General features: G+C 41.9%; 1 protein-coding gene across 3 annotated transcripts in view; it reads left to right on the top strand.

The window, feature by feature from the left end:
- The window catches only part of LOC129192308 (ras and Rab interactor 2-like), a 51,780-nt gene that overhangs the window by 15,572 nt on the left and 8,698 nt on the right, over positions 1-27,510 (top strand). For all 3 annotated transcript variants that reach the window (XR_008573405.1, XM_054796193.1, XM_054796194.1), the window contains exons 4-10: positions 139-349; positions 2,175-2,286; positions 3,617-3,689; positions 6,334-6,425; positions 14,875-16,434; positions 26,652-26,960; positions 27,371-27,502. Coding sequence is in view for 2 of the 3 variants with exons in the window: in XM_054796193.1 (XP_054652168.1) it covers positions 139-349; positions 2,175-2,286; positions 3,617-3,689; positions 6,334-6,425; positions 14,875-16,434; positions 26,652-26,960; positions 27,371-27,502 (2,489 nt within the window). In the remaining variant the exon portion in view is untranslated. The remainder of the gene's footprint in view (positions 1-138; positions 350-2,174; positions 2,287-3,616; positions 3,690-6,333; positions 6,426-14,874; positions 16,435-26,651; positions 26,961-27,370; positions 27,503-27,510) is intronic.

Raw genomic sequence — 27,510 nt, 5'->3', positions numbered from 1 at the left:
CAGTCAAGCATTTCCCCCTTCTGTGGCTAAATGAAATGGTTGTACAGTGGAGGTCTGTAGCCAGATGTTTCTAGGTCTGCAAGCAGTTTCAAACGTGTGTGCTGATTAACTCATGAAATACTTATCTTTGTTTTGCAGGATGGGTGAAGAAGTGGGGGGTCTTTTCCTGCAGGCATCCCCCTGTGCCGGAATGGGGACCGGACTGGCTGGAGCAAGAGATTCGGGCTATGACTCCCTCCATCGACGACTAAGTGTTTTGGACAGATTAATCGGGACGCATCCTATTTGGCTCCACCTTGATCTAAGCCACCAGAATGCCGTACGGGTACTGCATAGCCAACAACCTGGGGTAAGGGAACAACCACAGCAATATGACAAATATACAGTGGAAGATAAGTGTAAGAATACTCTCAAAGGGGTCTGCTTACTCACTAAATATTGTGTAGGAAAAGTGTACCTTGGATTACTCAGCATACTGTACCTTGCGGTGTGTAGATAGGAGTGTCATTTTGCGTGTTTGATTGTGCGAAGGCGTTCATTTTGATGTCAGTGTCTGTGCAGTACAAAAGTTTGCGTCGTGTGTTCCGTATGTGTCAATTTGAACTCTGCTGTTATTGTTGTTCTCACCAGTGAGGTGGGTGCTAAGCTGAGAGCTGTAATGACGAGTACTCCCTTAAGCGGGACATTTTACACTGTGTGGGTGCTCGTCCAGACTGGCGAAAAGCCCTCCCATTACCAACACAGTACAGTACATATTTCAAATGAGGGACAACCACCAAAAAGTGGACGAAAAGGCAAGGCATTGGGCGACAGAGTATACTGTATATTGAGAGCGACTCGGACTTGGCGGATCTCCTCAGCTACATGCCTGCCGGTCTCCCCGCCTCCTGGCTCTGTCGTCGAGGTGCGGTGCACCTCATTTTGAACACTTAACCATAAAGGGACAAAGATGAGTGCATAAGATAAAAACAGCGCTTCTGCACACTGCAACTGTTAACACTGCACTTCATGTAAGGAGCATTACTAAAAATAAATGACAATCACCATGTTCAAAGTCTTACTGTTGCACTTGCACCTTCCTAATAAGAAACACGGTAAACAAGGGGTGCCCAAAGTGCGGCCCAGGGACCATTTTTGTCCTTCAGCTTGTTGTTTGTTCTTTCTAATGAGATATATTACTACTGTAGATGATACAGTAATTTGCTTTGTCACCTATAAAACAAAGCTTACATATACTACAATATACTGACCTACATCGGATTGGTTTTCTGTGGCTATTCTATATCAATATTTATGGGCCTGCAAGCAAAGTGCCGCAGCCCATCTTACTATTCCAAATGTATTCTTTATTCATAAGAATTATATCTTATTCTGCCGCAACTAATCCCGGATGAAGCGTGCAAAGAACCCCTGCATATGTCGCATCATTTTACAGCTTGAAACAGACGGGTTACACTTATAATACATCCACTTGCACCACGGATATGATATATGAAAAAAAAGACCGATTGTGTTGTCATTTATCAAATCTTAATGCTGTTTTTTGGGAGTGGGTGGATGATGTATTTTCCACATGTATTGAAGAAATCTTGGTGCCTGACGCGACATGCCCATCCGGATGAACCGTGCATAGAACCCCTGTGCCATACCGGGGGGTAATTGCAAGGGCAGGCCCATTCGGAAGTTCTACTTTTATTTATTATTTGAGAAATGTATTTATTGGAGAATTACCTGCCAATAGATTGAAATTCTATTTTCATTATTCGTTTTTAGAATCATTTAATAATAATCAATAATAAAAAGAGAATTTTGGGAGAAAAAAGTTCTTTTTCCGCACAAAAAATGCAATGAAACCGTATCCCAAAAGCCAAGGTACGGACCGTACTGTACTGTTGCACCCCTAATACATACAGTACATTACATCATATATTTGGTAGGTCAACATTTAGTCCTTATAAGTATGTAAAGTAACGCCTTCAGCGCTGCTACTCCATACTTGTTTTGGTCGTTGACTGACTGATCGTTTTCCTGCCTTGTGCTTCGTCTGCTTGGGGTTTGCACAGAACGCATGTTCCGTTTCTTCTTCTGCAGTAGGATTATACAATGCTGCGTACAGGCTGTCACAACAAAACACTTAGGTGTTCTGAATGGATGTTTCTTCACTTGGCGTGTAGGCATTTGTGGTGAGGAGGTCATCCAGCTTGCAGAAGAAGGTGATCTCTCTACGCATGGACAAGAACTCTGCAGTTCCTGTGAAAGACTTTGTCATTAAGGAGAGCCAGTACAGTAAGCTTCTTACTGTGCACGTTTGTTTTGCCTAAAAGTATCATAGAGAGACATTAAAGGGCTACTAACTACCCTACACCCCGAAAAAGGTTTTCTGGGTTTTTGTATTTTGTTCTTAAGCCATTCAGAATGTAACATATATGTAACCTTACACATCCTTGACCTTTAGAACTGTTGCAAATCTAGAAATCACTCATGAATTGTGCAATTTAGTTAAAAATGTTTGCCCCACTATGTATGACTCATAATTTTATAAACCAGTTGAAACATTGCAAGAATTGACATTTTGCACTGTTGGATCTTACGGGGGTTCTTATTAGAGCTTCAAAATGCAAAAAAAAAAAGAAATGGGAGTAAGACAAAAATGTTTTTGAGTAAGCAGTTTTTTGCAAACAAGAATTAAAGTGAAATAGGCTGTTCATCAGCTGATCAAAAGTTAAGACAATGGCTAAAACCCCCAATGGCTAAAAGTGGGAATGTTGCTCCAGGCAGTGAAGATGGCTTCATGGAGGGCATCCAGTATCTGGAACTGAGGTCCATTTTTGACCTCATATTTGAATATTTTGACGGACATGATTCACCCAAGTCGACATTCTCCTAATATTTTGTTGGCTTATTCTCCATAATGACTCGCAGAAGTAATTCCACTTCTCATAAGTCTAAAAGAACCTTGAAAAGCGGACGACGACGGACTTTTTTCTATAGTTTGGTGTGCCACATGGTTTGTTCACAGCGCCACACATAGGTGTGCCTTGTGTATTAGATTGACAGATCAATCGATTGATCCTAACAAACATAATCAATTAAAAATAAAACAAAGCAAAATAAGAAAATAGAATAAGAATAAATAAGTATGTGACACATCACTCATAATAATACACAATAATAATACATAATAAGGTAATAAGTCCAGTCCTGTGTGTGTTTTTACTGCTCCCCTTCCGTTGTGTTGAAAAGTCGCATGGCGTGGGGGAGGAATGATCTGCTCATTCTATCAGTGGAGCAGGGAGTGATAGTAATCTGCCACTGAAACTGCTCTTCTGTCGGGAGATGATGCTGTGCATTGGATGATGATATTACATCGCTTTCACTCAGTGATTTGTTCCCGTCTGGATGCAACTATTTAGTAATCTGGCACAGTATGGACGCCATTTTCTTCAACCCGCCAAAAGAAAATAAAAAAATTCAAAAACGTTCCCGTGTGGGCGGGGCCTTAAAAGACAAAAACATTTGCATTCCGTCCAGTTGAATATCTGTAGAATCATATGAATTTTACATGTTTTTTAATTTTTCTGTTGCATATTTTCATTAAAGTAATTGTCTCCACCAGCTTTCTCTTTGGAAGGGTCGGGCCTGAGCTTTGCAGATCTGTTTCGTCTTGTGGCTTTCTATTGCATCAGCAGGTGAGTCCATTCTGGGTTATCGGTTCTGGGTTATCCGCATTGTACCGTGGAATACTGAATGTTGTGCATCCAAGTGTACATGAGCACTCAAGCTTGTTTTGACACTCAGTTTTTGGTCGCCTTAACTGAATAATGTTTGTAACACATCAGTTGTTGCTAATCAGATGAAAGACGTGAGTAAAATGAAAATGGCATAGTGTCACGTAAGAATTGGCACAATAACCCATGAATTGACGGCGTGAAATTGATTGTTGAGCAACTTTGAGTGCACTGCTTCGTTGCCAGCAGCAGAGGTGCTGTTGCGTCAGCCTACTTTGAGGAAGCTAACAATGTAAACAGTGGATGAGAGTTGTCACATCGCGTCACGAGATATACAAGCAGGGGTGTCCATAGTGCGGGCTAGGCGCCATTTGTGGTGGTTATTATATTATTGGACTGCGGAAATATGATTTAAAAAAATACAATAAAGAGGCATAGTGCAACAAGAAAAAGTTGAAATGTTGATAGTAACAACTGGGGGTGTCCCGATCTGATATTGATATCGGATATCGGTCCCATATCAGGCAAAAATATCGGCCTGCATCTAAAATTGCTGATGTTAGCACTCCGATTTACTCTGCACCACCACTTCTATCCAGCAGCAGCCCTCCTATTCAGTATGCAGAACCCACGTCATGACAGAAGCGTGTTCTAGCGTGTTAAGCAAGGAGTAGGAGTGGATTTTTGTTACAACGTTTCAGCCGATTGCTAAACTTGTCATGCACAAGTTTCCCGTGGTGTCACAGAACTGGTTTTGAAGAGGGATTTTCGTGACACCACGGCATCTTGAAACATCCTTCGCCGTTTGACACATGTGCAAAGCATGAGAAACTCCCACAGCACAGCAAAAAGTCATTGGCTGTAAGAGAAAAGAGCCAGCCACTGTCGGTGGTGAGTAATGTCTGGTTTAAACGCTTCACACTGCTTGAGCACATCGAGCCTCGCTACATAATGCCTGTTGTCGATAAAACTATACAACACATGCATCAAGAAGAAAATGGGTGAGTTTTTCTCATACTTGCTGTTGCCGACTGTTATTCTCTGTTTGAGTAATATCACTTCTAACTAGGGGTGCTACGATCGATCGGCCACCAATCAGTATCAGCCGATTTCCGTGTGCTTTTTTCTTTTTCTTTATAACGCAGATCAGCTTCGCCCCCATTGCAGGGTCCAGCCTAGAGCGACCGTCTCCCGGCCACTTTCCCTTCACAAAGCCAAAACATTCATGGCTGCCATGTGGGACTTCTGTCATTTGAGAGTGAGAACATGCCACGAAAATGTCTTAAAAAGCTTTAGTTCGGTGCGGCATTCGGCGGGTGGGCGCTTGTCAGGGTGTGGTGAGTTGTCGAGAATTGCGATGTGAACATGGGTCAGGCGGAGACTAATGTAGCCAAAACGGTGGACACACGTCCGTGTGTGCATGGCACTCTGAGGTCTAAGGCGGATAGCCCGATTCATCAGACTGGAGGGTCCTGCTGGAGCGCCGTCAAGATGCTCTCGCATCCAAATTCTCGTTAAAGAAGGCGCCTGATCCTCTAAGTTTCACCATTGATTTTGAAAAGTGAGTCAAATGTATTTCTGTCTCAATTGTATGGTTCCCCTTTCATATCATATAGCCTAGGGGTCACCAACGTGGTGCCCGCGGACACCAGGGAGCCCCCCACGACCACACAAGGCACCTGCAAGCCTGCTTTTCATTCAGGTTTTCAGTTAATGTGAGAAAACTAGAAAGAAATGCATTGTGAAATACCAAATGTGAGTTGTGGATACCAGCATTTTGTTCATGTTCTGGTAAAACAAGCAAATTCGCTTTGTTTAGCTTGAAATAAGCAATGAAATGTTGGAATGTTGCAAAAATGAGTAGGTCTTGGCCATTTTCGTTATGTAGAAGGAGCTCTCTCAATAAAAAACGTTGGTGGCCCCTATTATAGCCAATAGTGATTGGTATTGGCCGATTTCACTCATGGATGATCGGTATCGGCAGCATAAAACCCTGATCGGAGCATCCCTACCTCTAACATTCCATGCTACTAAACAAGTAACAAGTTGTAGCTGGAGCATAAAAGCCTTTATAAAGATGTTTTTTTAACATTATTAGAGCCATGTAGACATGAAATAACACCCACATAGTCACCTTTACACTCCTATTAATTATCCTTTGTTTACAACACATTGCTCAACTCTTATGCTGTAGGGATTCGAGACAGAACTCGCGAGCTAACCAGTTAAGGTAATGTCTGGTAAGGTAATGTATCAATGTTTTGTGTCATTACTGCCGCCCAGTGACTAGAATACTATGTATCACTTGCATTTCCATATGTTTTGACTAATTATAGACCATAGTCTACCAGGAAACAGTGAAAAAGCCGCAATATAGTGAGGGAGCGATATTCGAACTGCGATATTGCGACGGACGACTGTGTGTATGATCTGTGCTGATATCAGAGAGCAGCATGGACGTTTTCCCCTCTCTAAGAGTGAGTGAATCCATTGTTGTACCAAAACCTCAAACCAAAGTCATTCAGAGCCAACTCCTTAAACTCACTTTGTCATTTCTTTCATTTCGTTTCCCCCTTTTTCATTCTGCCTTTGTTGCTTTCTTTAGGGATGTGCTTCCCTTCACCCTGAAGCTGCCGGAGGCCATTGCTTTAGCCAAAACATCTGCTGAGCTTGCAGATCTTGCAAAACTGGGAGCAGGTTTGTTTGCTTCATTTTTATACATCATGAGGGGAAATAATAAGCGCTGACTGCATTGCAGGAACAATATGAGATGTGAATACAGAGTTTTCCATACAAATGCGGTTATGAAAAAGTGATAACAGTGGAGCACATTCATGTTGACATAAGCTGTTGTCGATATAACAAAACCAAACCTAGTATGTCACAAAAGTGAGTACACCCTTCACATTTCTGCAAATATTTTATTATATCTTTTCATGGGACAACACTGAAGAAATGAAACTTTGCTACAATGTAAAGTAGTCAGTGTACAGCTTGTATAACAGTGTAAATTTACTCTTCCCTTCAAAATAACTCAATACACAGACCTTAATGTCTAAACTGCAGGCAACAAAAGTGAATACACCCCAAGTGAAAATGTCCAAATTGGGCCAAAAGTGTCAAGATTTTGTGTGGCCACCATTATTTTCCAGCACTGCCTTAACCCTCTTGGGCATGGAGTTCACCAGAGCTTCACAGGTTTCCACTGGAATCCTCTTCCACTCCTCCATGACGACATCACGGAGCTGGTGGATGTTAGAGACCTTGTGCTCCTTCACCTTCAGTTTAAGGATGCCCCACAGATGCTCAATAGGATTTAGGTCCGGAGACATGCTTGGCCAGTCCATCACATTCACCCTTAACTTCTTTAGCAAAGCAGTGGTTGTCTTGGAGGTGTGTTTGGGGTCGTTGTCATGTTGGAATACTGCCCTGCGGCCCAGTTTCCGAAGGGAGGGGATCATGCTCTGCTTCAGGATGTCACAGTACATGTTGGCATTCATGGTTCCCTCAATGAACTGTAGCTCCCCAGTGCCGGCAGCACTCATGCAGCCCCAGACCATGACACTCCCACCACCATGTTTGACTGTAGGTAAAACACACTCGTCTTTGTACTCCTCACCTGGTTTCCGCCACACACGCTTGACACCATCTGAACCAAATAAGTTTATCTTGGTCTCATCAGACCACAGGACATGGTTCCAGTAATCCATGTCTTTAGTCTGCTTATCTTCAGCAAACTGTTTGCGGGCTTTCTTATGCATCATCTTTAGAAGAGGCTTCTTTCTGGGATGACAGCCATGCAGACCAATTTGATGCAGAGTGCGACGTATGGTCTGAGCACTGACAGGTTGACCACCCATCCCTTCAACCTCTGCAGCAATGCTGGCAGCACTCAGGCGTCTATTTTCCAAAGACAACATCTGGATATGACGCTGGGCACGTGCACTCAACTTCTTTGGTCGACCATGGCGAGGCCTGTTCTGAGTGGAACCTGTGATGTTAAACCGCTGTATGGTCTTGGCCACCGTACTGCTGCTCAGTTTCAGAGTGTTGGCAATCTTCTTATAGCCTAAGCCATCTTCGTGTAGCGCAACAATTCTTTTTTTCAGATCCTCAGAGAGTTCTTTGCCATGAGGTGCCATGTTAAACTTCCAGTGACCAGTATGAGAGAGTGTGAGAGTGATAAAACCAAATTTAACACACCTGCTCCCCATTCACACCTGAGACCTTGTAACACTAATGGGTCACATGACACTGGGGAAAGAAAATGGCTAATTGGGCCCAATTTGGACATTTTCACTTAGGGGTGTATTCACTTTTGTTGCCTGCAGTTTAGACATTAAGGTCTGTGTATTGAGTTATTTTGAGGGGACAGTAAATTTACACTGTTATACAAGCTGTACACTGACTACTTTACATTGTAGCAAAGTTTCATTTCTTCAGTGGTGTCCCATGAAAAGATATAATAAAATATTTGCAGAAATGTGAGGGGTGTACTCACTTTTGTGACATACTGTAGCCATTGCTTGATTACGTCGATTGAAAGTTAAAATATGACTTTAAATTCCGGTTCTATAAGCCGCACCCACTAAATTTAGAGGAAAAAACTGATTTGTACTTGTCTGGGCCAAGTGTATAAGCTGCACGTGTCCACATCTTGAGGTCCATGAGGACCAGGCAGCTCTTTGACACTCACAACAAGCTTGTCAACCCATTGTAAATCGCAGTAAATCTAACAGTCTGACTCACTCTGTCATCTTAGAAATAACACCAAAGTCATCACACAGCAACTTAACACTAAAAAGGTAAACTTGATAAATATACAAGCATGTACCAATACGAGTTTAATATGAAAAAAATTGGAGGACAAGCAGAATAGAATGGTGGATGGCACTGCAATGCTGTCCCCGTCCACCAGGGGGAGCCAGAGGAGCCCGGAACCCAGAGGGAGGCTAACGTCATTGCAGCGCCGCAATGAATGTGTTGCTTTAAAATAGTTTTTTTTTCCATTTTAAACTTGTATTGGTACATGTTTGTTTCTCAGGTATATCTTTGGAGTGTTAAGTTGCTGTGTGATGAGTTTAGTGTAAGACGTGACTGCACTGATAGCTCGTGATTGGCTCCTGCCAAAGGAAGAGGTACAGTTTTACTCACTGGCCCTTGAGCCGCACAGTACTTAAACAATTAGTAATAGTGCTGAAGTAAAGGAGATGTCACGAGATTAGAATTTAGCCATAAATTAGCCGCATTTACGCAGAATTTACGGTATGTGTTGTGATAACAAAATGGAATGGGCGTGGTGCTCATAGGCGTTTTCCATGTGTCACGAAGAAATGTGATGTGGAAATGTGCAGCTAAATGCTTGCAGCTACTCCACTGACATTTTCTGTTTCCCCGGAGGCATGACTTTTGCAAAGCCCATATCAAACACACTCCCCACAAGCTGACAGAATTGACTAGAATGCCAGCACTAAATGACTCACCCCCGGGGACAATAGACTTCCAGGCTCAGACCATCAGTGTGGCTGAGCCGGGCATGCTTGGAGGCGCTGTCAGCTCATTTACAGTAGCTGTGTGAGTTTCTCAAGCCGGCTGGTTAAATGGATAACAGCCTTCACATGTCTTGTGTGTGGTCGTTAATGTTTTAATGGGTGTTTAAATGACATCTGCTTTGCTTCTCGTGGTTATGGTGAGCCTCAAAGATGTAAAAAAGTGCAGTGCTACAATCAGATCACATCGGCCTACATCTACAGTAAATTCTCTGATAGTGGCACTCTGCCAGTATTTTTAAAGTTATTCTTCATCCACAATCCTTATGTGAGACATGAACACACGTTTCTGTTTTCTGTGCGTTCTAAAGCTATAAAAAAAAACAGATAAAAAGAGGCAGCAAAGAATGCACATAATGGGACGCAGCTATTCCGCCTGTAAAGCCTTCTGAAAAAAAAAAAAAAACCCGCCAACAATGCTCCATTTAACGTAAATTCCGGTATATAATCCTCTACTTTTTTCTTAAAATTTGAACTCTGCGGTTTATACAGCGGTGCAGCAACGATTGCTCTCTCTTTGGCAGTAGCCCATCAGGCGCTATCAGTGCCCTCACAACGAGCTTGTCAACCCACTGGCGCAGGGGGTCATTATATATACATTATGTCCCAAAATGAGTTTAAAATAAAAAAAACAACAACATTTTACATGTTTCCCATTAGGCATTGCATCTTGAACAATACATTCATTGGGGTGCTGCAATAACATCAGCCTCCCTCTGGCCTCTGGGTCCTCTGGCTCCCTCTGGTGGACAGAGGCAGCATTGCATTGCAATCCACCATTTTCTATGCTTTCTATGCTCCTCCAATGAAATGTTTTTTTCAAACGAAATGCATTGTGGGAAAACTTAAAAATGTTGGTTGTTTTTTTCCATTTTAAACTCATATTGTTACAAGTTTGTATATTTCTCAGGTATAACGTTTGTGTGTTAGTTGCTGTGTGATGACTTTAATGGTGTTTGTAAGATGAAACCGTGAGTCAGACTGTTATATTGATTAATGAGCATGTGTGAGTGTGGCGTCTTTGATGTAAAACAACCCCTTTTTGTGTTGTTGATGTTGGCATAGTTGTTTAGATATTTGGGCTGTGACAAAAGCAAAAGTGAAAGTTAGGCTTGGAATGTATAATTTCATAAAAAGCTGGTTTTCTCCCATTATTAGTTGGGAACTGATATTTTCCTGAAACTTACCCATGTTCTACTGTTGATTACTAAAGAACAGAAAAAGGTAGAAACAAACTTTTTTTCTGATGAAAGATGGGAGTCTAATCTTTCTTTTGGTAGGTTCCATGTTTAGATAGAACACAATGTTGTGTGTGCCTTGAAAGAGCAGTCAAAATGGACTAAAAGAAACTGAAGAAACAAGGGTGGTCTATTCATATTTTCCATGGCTGACTATTGTTTCCCGTTAAATATCACTTGATCAAGACTTTTTTAACGTTCCACACTATGAAGAAAGTCACAAAAGTATGTATGATTTGTGCTGGTATTGGATTGATATCCGTGTCGACCGATATTCAAAGCTGCACTTACCTGTTATTGGAAGTGAAAAAGTTGTATTGGGACACTATGCAAAAGGACATTACAAATGTTCTTGTAATTTGCACCCCAAAGACTGACCTTTCTGTCCATTCAGACTCTAAATGCGATGACTCAGCTTTGAACTAACACCGCTAGATTTCCTTCCTCTGGCAGCCTCTTAAGGCGTCCACTACTTTGGTTTGGTTTAGTTTAGTTTATTTGAACATGAAGGTTCCAATGGAATACATCTCATGAATCATTCTTTCACAGTTCCACATGTCCAAAAGGAGTAGGAAGGAGCAAAGCTTATTTAATCCTACCCCCCATCTATTCTACATCTAGTGCAGTACATATTATTCACTTCCCGCATTCCATGTCATGTTTTCTATGATAATCAGAATAATACATAATAAATAACAGTAAGAAGACAAAAAAATACAAATAAATATAAATAAAAAAATTTATATATACATATATATGTATATATATGTATTTATGTATCTCTCTCTCTCTCTCTCTCTCTCTCTCTCTAATATATATATATATATATAATAAATATAAATTTAAAAAAACAAGTTAAAAAAACACAAACAAAAAAACAACCGAACCTGACAGAACAATCATTGTGATGATCAAGACTCTTCTGCCTTGTATTCAGCAAACATCAACTGCTTGTATTGTTTTTTGAATTTTCTCTGTACATTGTTTGAGTTCCTTACTCAACCCGTTCCATAATTTAATTCCACATACAGAAATGCTGTGGGTTCTCAGCGTAGTTCTCGCGTATAAATGTTTTGAGTTTAATTTTCCTCTAAGATCGTATTTCTCTCTGATAGAGAAATACTGTATGAGGTTCTGTGACAGTTCTGTGACACATCATGAAGTTTGAGTCTTGAAAAGCTGGGATTTTCTTTGCTATTTTCGTCTATTTTCGTGCCTCGTGTATTTTCCGTCAATAAAAGGTCTTTAGGTTAGGCGAGACAATGGTGGGGTTTGTGTCAGTCTGGCAGTTGTGACGTACGTACACAGGTGTGTGTGTGTGTGTGTGCATGCGTGAAAAGAGAATTGTGTAGAGGAGAAGATAATGTTACATGATGCCGTAGAGCACATGTGTCAAATTCAAGGCTGGGAATAATGTGTGTCAGTAATGTACTTGACCTTTTCTCTTCTAATTGTTCTTCTAAACTTGAATACAGTGTTCTGGAAGATCTGGGTTCGTATCGCTGTTGGAACATGTCTGTGTGAAAGGTTGTGGGTCTATATGTACCCTGCGATTGGCTAGCAACCAGTGAATGGGCATCCATCTATTTTCTTTACCGCTTGTCCTATCCTAGCCGTCTTTGGGCTGAGGCGGGGTACATCCTGGACTGGTCACCAGCCAATCGTCATATAGACAAACCATTCACACTCATACCTATGTATAATTTAGAGTTGCCAATTACCTAACATGCATGTTTTTTGAATGTGGGAGGAAAACCCACGCACGCACGGGGAGAACGTGCAAACAGAGATGTCCAACAGAGATTCAAACCCAGGATCTCATCACTGAGGCCAACGTGCTAACCACTAGGCCACTGTACGGCCAGGTCAATGGGCAACTGTGTAATAATATGAGCTTATATTTATATTCATAAACCGTATATTGACAGTTGCAAGTGGGCTTCTGAGGACAGCCCTAACTGCGATGTGGCCCTGAGTGAAAGTGGTTTTGACACCCCTATGTGGCACGTGTTAATATTACATTGTGTGAGTCCAACTGTGTTCCTCTATCACAATTGTCCTGTGAGCATCCTTGGCTTAGAACCGGAAGTCATCTATGTCCATCTGTGATATCATCAGAGGATGACCCTCTGACAAAACGTGTTTTTATGACTTTATGATTGTAGCATTACATGCATAAAACAATTCTAAATGCAAATAAATGACAAATAAAAAAGGATAAATGAACATTTAAGATTATGAAGATGTGGCTGTTCCCAAAGACAGGATGTGACAGCGACATCAACACCTTCCTGTTTTCAACACCACCTTCTTGTTTTGCCATGAGTTATTTCCTGAATTTGAGAGTGTTTCTTACCTTCTTTATCAAAATACTGGCACTTCTGTTGGCTCCATTTTGAGTTAGTGAGGAAGGTGTTGACCTTGCTGCCACATCGTGTCTTTGGGAACAGTCACGTCTTCAGTGAAGGTAAAAGTCACGTAACCTTACTGTAAATGTTCACTTACCGTATATACATTTGGATTTGTCAAACTGTAATTGTAAAGCTATAAAAATGTGTTTTGTGTGAACATTTTCGGGTTTCTGGAACAGATGAATTGGATTTACTATATTTGTTGTAGGTTAGAGTCAGACCTTCTGACACTAACCAAAGTTCCACTGTATGATACAATATGAACAAGTCCAACCAATCCATCTAGCAAAGAAGCCAGCAGCAGAAGACAGTGTAAACAAGTGTAGAGTGGGAGTGGAGAAGAGCTAGGGGGTTGGGAGGTGCATTTGTAGCTGTCTGTCATTGAAATAAGAGGCGAGGAACAGCTGCCACACAGCAGAAAGGGAGTGAGAGGGGCGGGAATACTCTGCCGACAGCCCGCCCAAACGCACGTTAATGCGAGTGAGTCATAACAAACACTGAGTGTGAGTTGCTGCTGAGGACAGTTGTTTTCAACTTGCCTCCTCACAGCAGCAGCGCCTTTACAATCAATCTAAAGTCTTCACCTATTTTTGGATCCCATGCCATGTAAACGTTTCATCAGGATCACAGTGAGTATTGTTACCATCTCAGAGCTGCTCTGTGTCTGCTACTCATATTGTCATATCTTCTTACTACCTGGCACAGCTTGGATTTGTGAAGGTTTAACTTAGGAAAGTTGTGAGGTGTCAGCTGTCTTTTTATTTCAGCTGCATTTAAAATCTATTTTAAGACGTTGATGACTCACGGAGTTAAGTGGAACTTTGGCATTTGTGCTGCACTGTACAGTCCATGCTCATCAACATGGACCAGGATATGCAGGCCGTACCTAACTGAAAGCTCTGTACTGATTTTCTACTCTGTCCAGATTTCAAATGAGGGAAAGGAATTGTAGTTTGTAGTTTTTTACCCAGGTGGGACTACTGTTTATGTTGCTTCCATTTTCGAATAAATTGACCTTGACTGACCTTGCTCATTATTAATATTCCTGGCGGCACTTGGCTTTGCAAGCATATTTTCCCCTCCTAACTTCCACATTACCTTGCATTGCTCCTCATAAGACTCCACCACTCTTGCTGTGTGTATGCTTGCGGCCTCTCCTCTCCCTAAAGAGGCAAAGCGACTGTATGACTGACAAGAGGTTCCACTCTGTTGGCCGTTTTGCTTTGAAGCGTGTCAGTCAGGGGTGGGCAAACTGCAGCGTGCGGGACACATCAGGCCTGCCAAGCATCGTAATCCGGCCCACCAGGCATTTCAAATTCCTTTTTTTAAACCTTTAACATGGAAAGTGTAGCCAACAACATGACTTGCAGTGCTACTGTAGCACGCTTGAGTCACCAAAAGAGTCAGATGGAATCTGTAGCTTGTACAAGAGTGCTGCATTAACTTGCTGTGGATGTGTTTTTGTTTCGTTGCACCGTGAGCAAGTATGTGTTCTGTTTGATGTCACCTACAGTACGTATAGTATAGACGGCCCCTCCGCCAAATTTTTTAGCCCAATGTGGCCCACAAGTCAAAAGGTTTGCCCACCACTGGTGTAGGTGCTGAACCAATGCACAGAGTGAATCCTCTTCCTCCCTGTTTGGAGGCGAAAGACGAGGAAGACGGACACACATGCACATGGGAATCTATGGAGGCCGGCGAAATGATCCAGATCATTTTCATTTATTATGTGATTAATTTATTTATTATCGTGAGAATGAGAAATCTTGTTATGTTCAGATCTCTTGACACTCTAATAGTCACGTAAACTAACACAAGTTAGTCTTAATAAATGTATAAATAAGAATTGACTTAAATAATGCTGGTAACCGTACAATTACCGGACATTCCTAGTTCATAACTAAGTTAACATGACCAATAATAATCAACCAAATCTCTTGTTCTACAGGTTTCTGGGACACTGATTGGTCTAACAAGAGGAAGGCTTTTGCCACAGCTCCTGACAGACCACCTCCACCTGGCTCACTACCACTCTCTGTCGCACCCGCTCCAGGTCGCCCTCGGCTTCGAACTCGCACCCCATCAGAGCTTGAGTGTTGCCAGTCCAATGGGGCACTTTGCTTTATCAATCCTCTTTTCATTAAGGTTCATCAGCCAGAAAGCAACCAGAGCCCTGACTCTGTTTTTTCTGGTCTGAGTAAGGAACCACTTGGCGACAACCCAGAAACTAACACTCATCCCTTTTGTGGTGACGCTCCTGCTGGTTGTAACTCAAATATCAGTGACAGCAAACCTCTTAGTCTTGGAAGTACCGCAGAACTACAAGCTGAAAAGAAGCAAAGCGGTTCAGATCCTGCGTCGCGTTGGCCTCCAGCCCGTCCACCGCCACCTCGCTTTTCGACGTCCCGATCGGGCGCTCCTGTCCGTCAGCACAGCATGCCGGAGAAAATTCCCTGGATCAATGTCCCTAAAGAGAAGGTGGAAGAGAAGGATAGAGGCAGCAGCCTTTTATCCCGGCTTGGTTCTTCACTTAGCATCAACCCTTCATCGTCCCCTCCGAAGAGATTCAGCATTAGCTCCCCTATCTCCATCCCCAGGCCATCACTGCCCATCTCTTTGTCATCTCTATCCTCCTCACCTCGTAGGCCCAAATCCTTACCATCATCCTCCCTGGAGGATGCCCAGTGCCACTTGGCCCTCGAGGACCAGACTATTGAGAAGGCTCTTCTTAAGGCCAAACTCTCTCAGAAGAGGGGCACCACACCTTGCACTCAGCCCTGCAGCAGCCTTCCGGATTCTTCCACAATGGCCAAAAGCAAACAGGCGGTGGTGCGAGGAGGCCGAGAGGCCGGAGAGGATTGCAACGGGGACAACCAGCGTTTGAGTGACATGAGTCTTTCCACGGATTCTTCTGACTCTCTAGATTTCTCTTCGTCCTCATCCTGCTTGCTTCCTCCTCTGCATGACCCAAGCCCACCGACAGTGGCTGATTTTAACACTCACCTGCCGCTTTCCCTGCCCTCCTCCCATCTCCTTTACTCTAGCATGGAGGAAGATGAAGACGAAGAGGATGAGGACGAAGATGAGCATGACTATGGTGTAAGCGTGGAGAGTGATCAGGACCAAGACCAGGACCTGACAATGACCCCGCCTGGGCACAGGACAAGACGCCGCCCCAGTGCCAGCGCTTTGGTCCTTCAGAAAGCACTGCGAGGTCACCTACGCAAGATGAGCGGCGTTTTTAACTCGCTGCTGACACCTGAAAAGAGAGCCATACGCAGAGTGGTGGAGTTGTCCCGGGATAAGGGCTCCTACTTTGGCTCCCTTGTGCACGACTATCTAAGCTACATGGGTGAGGGTGCAGGCACCCAAACTTGGCAAAGCTACGCCTCTGGTCTGGAGCTTCTTCAGACTCTCCGTCAGTTTATCACTCAAATGAAGAGCTACCTGCGACAGAGCTCCGAGCTGGGATTGCCCATTGAGAGCCTCATCCCTGAAGACCAAATAGGTGAGTATGGAACAAGCTGTTTATTTTCTCAAAAGTCTAATTTCACAAAGAACTGGAACATGTGAATCTACTTTTGAAGCTTGAAGCTCTACTGTTTATGGCATATACAGTAGATCCCCCCACACATTCTCGATTCAGCATTTGCGGCCCTCTGGGTCCAAACTGTACGTATAACAATCCCTTGTTTATCACTGTTAATTGGTTCTAGACCTGACTGAGATACGTACATTTTCGCGAAGTAGGATTCACACAGTAACAGTCTGGAGATCGGGAAGACATGGGTTTGATTCACCCTTGGGCATTTCTGTGTGGAGTTTGCATGTTCTCCCCGTGCGTGCGTGGGTTTCTCCGGGTACTCCGGTTTCCTCCCACTTTCCAAAAACAAGGTTAATTGGTGACGCTAAATTGTCCATAGGTATAAATGTGAGTGTGAATGGTTGTTTCGTCTATATGTGCCCTGCGATTGGCTGGCGACCAGTTCAGGGTGTGCTCTGCCTCTCGCCCAAAGTCCCGAAGTCAGCTGGGATAGGCTCCAGCATGCCCCTGCGACCCTAAAGAGGAGAAACGGTATAAAAAATGGATGGATGGATTCCTTCTTGACTTCTTGAGTGAGCTGAGTTTCAGCTTGTCATTGGTCACGGCCGCAACAGTAGCCTATGTTTTTATTAGGGATTTTTACTGGACATTATGTGCCTTTTATGAGATCATTCAAAGCTTCAATAAAAGCCTGTTGCTCCGGCGATCATGTCTGGTGCTTGTGTGTCTCACCGAACATTACAGTAACATTGCTGACACATGGTGTAGAATGCTACAGTACATATTAGGGATGCTCCAATCAGGGTTTAATGCTACCGATACCAATCATCCATAAGTGAAATCAGCCGATACTGATGGGTGGCCGATGGATCGGAGCACCCCTACTACATATCATTCACAGCGTCTTTATGCGTCTTCTGAATGCCTTATGTTACTATTTCACTTCATTTAGTAATTTTTATGCTTGAAAATGCTTCATTTAGGCAAACAATATGTAGCACTTGCTAAAATATGCATATTTGGTGACTAATAATAGGCCATATTCCAGAGGTGGGAGAAAGTCAACTCAGTTGCAAGTCTTTGCTATTGTTGAGTCCAAAGTCATCAAAGTTGTGGCTCAAGTCTGACTCGAGTCTACACCTCTGCTATATTCAACCGCGGCATGTATACACACACACACACACACACACACACACACACACACGTTAGAATGCCCGCAATTTTAACATGTTTGTTTTTATGCACTTAGCTCAGTGCATAGTTGTATGCTGTGACACAGAAAAGTTTGTCTGGCTAGCTTTCTCCATGCTATGCTGAAAGTTGTGGCCGTCTCTTGTGTCCCTGCAGAGATCCCGTAGCCTGTGCATTAGCAATGTGTAAACAAACAAAGAATGTAAACAAAAAACAAAGAATAATAAAGTGTACAGGTGACGATAGGGGTGTTAATAATGGTAAAAAAATATATTTACAAAGTCATGAACAGGTTTTCTATGCTCGAACTATGATAATATTAAATTTATTAATGTTGAACCCTGCTTGCTGGAAATTCACTTATGGTGGTCGGGTCTGGAACCAATTAACTGCGATAAACGAGGGACGACAGTATGTTAGAAGACGGGGTGGCACCTTTTTACGCACAGCAGACAGTCTAAACAGTTGTCGATTGAATTGCCTGAGGTGTCAGTCAACAGTTCAAAGTTCAGACTTGTTTTGATTGCACGGCATGGCTAATGCATCCATGCTAACTGAAGCTGCGGTGGAGAATATGCGTAAAATGTGGGCATCTGACGAAAATGCCAAAAGTGTGCAGCGGCAGTTAGTGTGTCTTTATGGACGTAAGGCTTGGGGTGGACTATTTGCATTCACTGGACCATTGCGACATAACAGGACCATTTTATCTGCTGTTGGAATACTGTGAGGCCTCGAAGGTAAAGGTAGTGATTGTGTATCATAATAATAGACCACATTTCCATCATGCTCTCCTCTCAGGCTTGACACTGACTTCTCTTTCCATCACACTCATATAGAGGCAAGTACCTGGCTGGAAAGCTTTCTGAATCGTTTAGTGTTAGGCCTTAAACAGAGGAACAAATAATCAAAGTTTTTGGAGCTGACTGGGAGGCGAGCTGCCTGACACAAAAAAGAAACTCTAGTTCAGTTTTCCACATTTCTAAAATGTGAGTATTTGACATTCCGTGGTTGGCAATGTTGTGTTTTTAATGGCCGCTTTACACTTGGAAGTGGTGCCGATTTAATTCTGGAAACGATTGCACATTATTTGCTTGCTTCAAGCCCAGCTGGTGCAGATGAATCCACCATGCCTCCAGTTCTTTTAGACAGACGTACCAATCAGCCCCTAGTTCTCTGACTCTCCCTTTACATTTTTTGTCGGTGACTAGTTTCTTTTCATGGCACTTTTTCCAGATGCAGTCCTAGATGAAACAGCTATACCACTGTAAATGAGGAGAAAAACCTTTTGCTCTATTTTGCTCTTGTGGGTAATGTCTACAGTATAAGATTCCGAGACAGGAAAATCAATGATGATGCAATGGAAAGAAAAAACCCTGAATATCATCACACAGTGTGCTGAAATCTGAGGAGAGGGCTTTGAATAGACCTCCTTGTTTGTTCCTCATCACCACACACACAGCCTACCAACCTGGACCTTGTGAAGCAGCGTTACTGTGGTACTTTTAAATTGTGCTTTTATGGTGTACAAATATCACTGTTGACTAGTTGTTTTTTGTTTTAAAAGGGATCACTGCATTCATGCCGTTGTTCTATGGAACAAACACGCCAAGGTGCTGAAAGCAATGCACAGAGTGAACTCTCTTCCTGCCTGTTTGGAGGCGAGAGACAAGGAAACAGACACGCATGCACATGGCGATATATTGAGGCCGGCAGAATTATTGGGTTTATTTTCACTTATTGCCTGATTAATTTATTATTGTCCAATGCCTAAATTTTGTCATGTTTTAATCTTGTAACACCCATCGTAATAATGGCATTCATCACCAATTCTGTAATGCCAGGCATTGTTATTTGGCGTTTTTGTATATTATTGATGTGTGCATAATTGTGACATGATAGTGGTGGTTTTAAGAGGTGTATTGGGTTGCTTAAGTCCCCCCTGAAGACCCAGGTACGAAATGCACCGCCCACCACTGAAATGCACCATATAGTGGAGTGAAAAAGTGTTTCCCCCCTTTCCTGATTTCTTATTTTTTTGTTTGTCACACTTAAATGTTTCAGATCATCAAACTAATTTAAATATTAGTCAATGACAACACAACTGAACACAAAATGTAGTTTTTAAATGAAACTTTTCATTATTAAGGAAAAAAATCCAAAGCTACATGGCCCTATGTGAAAAAGTGATCGCCCCCTAAACCTAATAACTGGTTGGGCCACTCTTAGCAGCAACAACTGCAATCAAGCGTTTGTGATAACTTGCAATGTGGATGAATTTTGGCCCACTCATCTTTGCAGAATTGTTGTCATTCAGTCCGCATGAAGCGCCTTTTTAAGGTCATGCCAAAGCAACTCAATAGGATTCAGGTCAGGACTTTGACTAGGTCACTCCAAAGTCTTCATTTTGTTCTTCTTCAGCCATTCAGAGGTGGACTTGCTGGTGTGTTTTGGATCATTGTCCTGCTGCAGAACCCAAGTTGGTTTCAGCTTGAGGTCACCAACAGATGGTCGGACATTCTCCTTCAGCAGAATTCATGGTTCCATTTATCACAGCAAGTCTTCCAGGTCCTGAAGGAGCAAAACAGCCCCAGACCATCACACTACCACCACCATATTTTACTGTTGTTATGATTTTTTTCTGAAATGCGGCGTTACTTTTACTGCAGATGTACACACACCTTCCAAAAAGTTCAACTTTTGTCTCGAGTATTTGCCCAAACGTCTCAGGGATCATCAAGATGTTCTCTGGCAAAATTGAGACGAGCCGTAATGTTCTTTTTGTTCAGCAGTGGTTTTGGTCTTGGAACTCTGCTATGCAGGCCGTTTTTGTCCAGTGTCTTTCTTATGGTGGAGTCATGAACACTGACCTTAACTGTGGCAAGTGAGGCCTGCAGTTCTTTGGATGTTGTTGTGGGGTCTTTTGTGACTTCTTGGATGTCGTCGCTGCGCTCTTAGGGTCATTTTGGTTGGCCGGCCACTCCTGGGAAGGTTCACCACTGTTGCATGTTTTGGCCATTTATGGATAATGGCTCTCACTGTGGTTGGCTGGAGTCCCAAAGCTTTAGAAATGACTTTATCGCTGTGTCCACACTGATAGATCTCAATTCATCTCAGTTATGTTATGTTTTACCAGGGGGGCAATCACTTTTTCACACAGTGTCATGTAGGTTTAGATTTTTTTTCTCCCTTAATAAAAAGTTTCATTTAAAAACTGCATTTTGTGTTCAGTTGTGTTGTCATTGACTAATATTTACATTTGTTTGATCTGAAACATTTAAGTGTGAAAAACATGCAAAAAGAAATCAGGAAGGAGGCAAACACTTTTTCCACACCACTGTACCTCAGTTTTGCAAGTTAGTAGCGGTGAAGGGTCAAATCCGTTCTTTTCTTTGTCATGGCCATTGTGACAATGTTAAATCAACATTCTTCAAAGTTTTAGGAATAATTTGTATTAGTCAAATGAGCAATCTCACAGACACCCTGAAGTAGCTGTGCAGTTTTTGCATTCCATATTCATTGACCATTCGACTCAACTTCTTGTCCCTTTAACCTGGAATTCTTTAGTGTGACCCTGTGGCAGGTCCCAATGCTATATTGGGTTTGTGTCACTTCAGCAGGAAGTCAGAAATCTGTTTATCAGGAGAGCTGTGACAGATCTCAGACACGCCTCTGCTCCTGATTACACTACTATTTTTAAGGCTATTTTTAAGTCCAAACACTCACTTCCCTTGTCCACATACTGTAGATAAGACGCTTGGCTTGATGCTCCCATTCTCTCATCTTTGGCTGTTTAAAATGTACAATACTTGCTTTATGTAACTAATTGTAACAAATACACATAGCACGGCTGATGGTTTGGCTTATTTGGAACATGCCTAACAAAGTTACACTGAAGTCACGTTTACACTCTTGTGTACTTGTTGTTTTGTCCACAACATGTCAGAAAAGAGGCAAAAATGTCCATCACTGTTTTCCAAAGTCAAAGCTGATGTGTGTGAATATCTAGTTTTGCCTGCTTTCATGGACGAATAGGGTTTTTTACAAGAAATCACATTTGAGAGGTGATGGGCTATTAATTGAATACCAGGGCGAGGAGCTCAGTCGTCTGGGAGGAGCTCAGAGTAGAGCTGCTGCTCCTTCACATGGAGAGGAGCCAGTGATATCTAGTGATACCTCCCTGGTGAGGTGTTCCGGGCATACCCAGCTGGCCTGGGAATGCCTTGGTGTCCTCCCGGTGGAACTGGCGGAAGAAAGCGGAAGAAAATGAATGGATAATCGAATACCAAAATAGTTGCCAATTAATTGGTCAATGGATTGAATTGTTGCCGCGCTAATAGTAGAAGACATTAACCACTGAATGTGGCTAGGGTTGGGCATCTGATCCGGGTTCCAATTCCGATTCCTTGTTTCGATTTCGTTTCCTAACGATTTTTGATTCCGATGCTTTTAAGAGGCATGGCCATAAAAGTTTGCATGGTTTAAATGAGGGTGCTAACCAGAATTATAGTTGAATGAAATGTCTGATCTTTTTATCAACTTTACTATTTTCATTTTAAGTATACTTTCACAAAAGATGTTTACTTTTGGAAAGTAGTATACGTTGTTTGCTGCCTCAATGTTGCTATTTTTATGGCACTCTTATTTTGTTAATACAAGTAAACAGGATATAGCCCAAAGCGCTCTTACTTTGAAGGCCGGAAGTGTGTTGTGTGGTCTGAGGTCCCTTGACTGTTGCTGACAGAGACGTACCGTGCAAATAAATGAACTTGCCTAGCGGTAGCCGTAGCTCCCGTCCTTTATTGTCATCAAACGTCCACATCAGCTATCATCCTGAAACCCTGCGTTACATTGGCTTGAGACTTCCCTGATTCTGACTGCTTGGAGGAAGTCCAACATCGTCAGCGCATCACAGGTGTTGCGAGGTGTCATCCTTTACGAGGTGTCATCCTTTACGAGGTGTCATCCTTTGCATGAGATCATTGTGTTGCAAACTTTGCACTGAGCCGACCGCTCTTTTTTTTATGAAGTAAAGCCAAACATTTTAGCTGCTTCTTCATTTGAACGATCCCGGGAGAATCTGAATGATAGAGGCGTTACCCTCATACAAATGCCCCAAAGGGAATAGAGAGCATGTTTATATCAAGTGGGAAAAGGCCCTGTTTTTCGCCAAAGGCCAGTGTGTGTACATGTGTGTTCTCCACTGATAAATGGATAAATGGAGCTGGCTGATTCACCTGTCTGAGACAACAATGTCAAATCATTTTATTTTTGTCTTGACGAGGATGTTTTCATGATAGCTGGAAGATACAAGCAGTAAGAATCCAAATAATTTACAGTGCATCTTTGGTTAGCGTTGTTTGCTCGCTCCAGAAGGTCTGACTCTAACCGAGAAGCGCCAACTGAATCAGAAGTAATGTAAATCCAATTAATTTATTTCAGAAAGCCAAAAATCTTAACACAAAACACGGTTTTCTAGTTTTACAATTGTAGTTTGACATGCAGAAAACAAGTCAAAATGCGTATAAATGATGAATGAAAGGGATGCATCAACATTTAAGGTGTTTTATGGTCTATTTAGTCCAGACATGTTGAAATGCAAGTGATATGTAGTATTGAGGTCACTAGGTGGCAGTAATGACCCAAACATTTAGACATTACCATACATGACATGACATTACCTTCACACTGCATGAAGTCATGAAGTCAGCCATGGCATGTCCCACATGATAGAGTGGAAAATGCTCTCCTCCCGTTCCTTGTGGAAGTGGTACGTTTTTGGCTTACTAAGTTTAGAAGAAATAAATTTGAGGCTAAGCTAGTGGCTGTCCCTGCAGCGTAAGAGTTGCTCAATGTGGTTTAAACAAAGAATAATTGGACTGCAAAGGTGACTATAGGGCTGTTATTTCATGTCTACAGGGCTCTAATAATGTTAAATCTGTATTTAGAAAGTCATAAACATCCTATATCACGGAAATTGATTCATCACAGTCGTGTCTGGAAGCAATTAACCGCTATCAACGAGGGACAACCGTCCATACAAAGCCTTCTTCCTGACACCTCTTCTTCCGCTGCTGGGTTTGCACAAGAGCAGTTTGCAAGTCAAACGATGGTGGTGGAGATGAATGATTCATAGAAGCAAGAATGGACACTTTCTGTGACTGGATGACGAAGAGTGCTGAGGAGTGACAATCTGTCTCTGAACATATGCTGAGGCTGGGAAATAAAACTACTGACTTGACCCCATTCTGGGATATAGTCAGCAACACGCACACGCACACGCACGAATTGCTCCTTATTCAGCAGTGCTGCGGTTGCTTCCATCCTGTCTGGATAATGATATCATGGCATGTGTTAGTCAGAGTGCACGGGCTGAGCTGCATAAAAAAGTCATCTTGGCACGTCCCCTGCACTCGTGTGCACTCCTTCCAAGAGAATACACACACTATGTTTACATGCACAAAAAAAATGGAATTAGTGCTAGAATTAGGTTGTAAGGAGCTTTTAAAAAGGCATGTAAACACCTTAATTAGACAAATATTTCAGGAATCTGACTGTAAACTTAGTCATTGTTACAGCCTAGGGGCTGTTTTTTTTTTTATTGGCCTGCAGCACATTATAATAAAATTAACAAAACAGCAGCAGAAAAATGGAAAAATCAGCAGTAATTTTACAGTATTAAAGTCAAAATATTAAATGACAATAATGTAATATTATGAGGTAAAATAATGTAATTTAAGATAGAATAATATAGATATTAGAGTTGAAATATTAAAAAAAAAATTAAGCCGTAATATTTGGAGAAACAAACAAAACAATAAAGTTGTAATGTTTGGAAATCAGTTTGGCAGTCAAAAGCTGTCATTTTACGAGAAAGTCAATAAAGTTGGGTAAAATGTTATAATATTGAAATAAAGTCATAATATTAATAAGAAAAAAATTACAAGAACAAACTTGAAATAGTTGGGAGAATAAAAACAAAAGTCAAAATTGATTTAAAAATTAATTTCACAGGAATGAATCTGAAATTTTAAGAAAAAAAAATATTTTAAAAAGAAAAAAAGTCAATTGTCAGTAAAGTTGAATATTATGAGGAAGTTGAAATATTTGTATGTTTTATTTTTACTTTTTTAAAGTCGCAATATGAGAAAACAAAACAAAATAAAATTGTAATAAAAAAAATTAGGTTGGGGAAAAAGTTATATTACTGGAATGATGGACTTATTTTACGAAGATTATTTAAGAAGAAAGTTAAAATATTTGCAAAATTAAAAAAAGAGGGGGAGGAAATAAAGTCACAGTATTAATGGAATAAAGTTGCAATTATAAGAAGAAAGTTAAGTGTAATTTTACGAGAAGAGAAAAGAAAAGTGGCAATTTTAAGAGAATAAACTTGTAATATGATGAGGCAAAATAACGTAATTTTAGGAGCATGGAGTTGAAATATTAAAGAGACAATACGTTATTTTTTTTTAAGTCGCCATGTAATTTTTGGAGAGTTAGGTGGCGGAAAAGTTATATGATATTTTGAGAGTAAAGTCAATTGACCCCATTCTGGGATATAGTCAGCAACACACACACACAAATTATTCCTTGTTCAGCAGTGCTGTGGTTGCTTGTGTTAATGTGTTATTTTTAATTAGTTATTATTAATTACAACGGAAACATCGGAAATTTAAAAAAGCTGTAATGTTTACGATAATAAAGTCACAATAATAAGAGAAAAAAAGTGGCAATTTTCCAAGAATAAACTGGTATTATTATGAGGAAAAATAACTTTAACAGCATACGGCATTAGTAACATTGTTATGTTTAACACCGCTACACCAACATTGTTATTGTTGTTTGTTAGGAGTGATTTATTGTTTTCCGTTTTGATCGTGGTCGTACATTATAGCGATGTAATGTATCTTAATTATTATGTATTGTGTAAAGCTAACACATGAATAACATCAAATTAAAAGCACAACATGAATGCAGACCCACCATCCACCAAGTTTTTCCAAAAAGATGATTACATGGCTGTTTGACGTGTGTGGTAAAAGGCAGTGTGCTAGCATGAGTTAACTTGAGACAAATGTGCACATTAGCACTCAATAAGTCATCAAAACTTACCTTTATGCATTCCCACATAGTATCAGCATTTGACACCAAATATGAGGGGAAAGAAAAATGGTAAAAATACAGTAGTAGTCTATCTGTGCGGCATGAGATAAAGTTAGCACATGCACAATGGACATGCGTCAAGTGAGACGGATGTAACAGAGAGAATCCGACCACTTTTCAAAATAAAACATTAAAAAAAATGAAATAATGGAAATTATTTTTTCTTTCTGTGCGGCCTGGTACCAAATGACCCATGGCCCGGTACCGGGCCGCGGCCCGGGGGTTGGGTACCACTGCATTACGGGTACATCCCTGCGCTTTACTCAGATGCACGGTGGCCTAGTGGTTAGCATGTTGGCCACACCGTCAGGACATCTGGGTTTGTATCTCCGTTTGGGTGCCTCTGTGTATAGCTTGCATGTTCTCCCCGTGCATATGTGAGTTTTCTCCGTGTACTTCCTCCCACGTTCCAAACACGTACACGTTAGGTTTATTGTCCATAGGTGCGAATGTGAGTGTGAATGGTTTGTTGACTAGATGTGCCCTGCGATTGGCTGGATACCAGTCCAGGGTGTACCCGCCTCTTGCCTGAAGCCAGCATACCCTCACAGCAATTATGGTGCCTTCAAGGGCCACCGAAAAAGTGTGAACTCTCAACACTTGAGAAAAAAACATTATCAGTGAAGCATAAACATGTAAATATTTAGTTTTTAAAGCAGTGGTACAAGTATGCTTACCTGTATGTACCTGTACGTATTAATAAAATATTACCAATTTAGGTTGAAGGACCCAGTGCGCTCACCGTAGCAAAACATGTCAACTAAACTTTCTGAAGTCCCTTCATTTTGAATGTGCAAGATAATGAGCCCGCTTGTCCTGCCGTTCAGACGCTGTCCTGGAGAAGGCCATGTACAAGTGCGTCCTGAAGCCGCTGAAGCCCATGATCAGTGCTGCACTGCAGGAGTTCCAGGTGCGCAGCGGGGAATGGCAGGAGCTGAAGGAAAACATGGCTTTGGCCAAGGCTCGGCAGCCGCAAGAAATGGGAGTGGACGACGCGATGCCGCCAGACCCCGTGGCCATAGAAAAGATCAAGTACAAGTTCCACTCCATGTGCAAGCTGTACTCCCCAGAGAAGAAGGTCACCAGGCTGCTGAGGGTTTGCAAACTCATCTACACCATCATGGAGGACAATTCAGGTGCGTCAACGTAAGAGGAATCATACACACGCACACTTGGGGGCACCCCAGCGAATTAAATTACCATCCTGAATTACCAACGGTCTATGAATAAATACTGTCCTCTTGCAGTGTATGTAGCGTGTAAAGTGATCAACGCAGTAGTCGTCCCTCGCCTCTTTTTCAAGACAATTTCAATTTCACAGCTTCGCTCTATCATGCTTTTTCCAAAATATATTAATAAATCCTAGTTTCCTGGTTGAATACTGTTAGTCAAAACAATATAGCAATAATACAATTTAGCAAATGTTACGTATTGACTTTTGGAGCAAGATGTGGTACTGCTGTTAGTATAAATGTAGCCAATAAATTCAGCAAAGAAACTGCAAGTAATCCAGCTATGTTGATCATGCTGTGTGTATGTGATTCAGGTCGTCTGTTCGGGGCAGATGACTTCCTGCCCATGCTGACCTACGTGCTGGCGCAGTGCGACATGCCCAAGCTGGACAACGAGATACTTTACATGATGGAGCTGCTGGACCCCTCGCTGCTTCACGGAGAAGGTAATATT

Source organism: Dunckerocampus dactyliophorus, chromosome 13, assembly GCF_027744805.1.
Source record: "Dunckerocampus dactyliophorus isolate RoL2022-P2 chromosome 13, RoL_Ddac_1.1, whole genome shotgun sequence".
NCBI classification, from domain to species: Eukaryota; Metazoa; Chordata; class Actinopteri; order Syngnathiformes; family Syngnathidae; genus Dunckerocampus; species Dunckerocampus dactyliophorus.
Note: the sequence above shows the minus strand (reverse complement) of the source record. Positions and strands in the feature narration are given on the sequence as shown.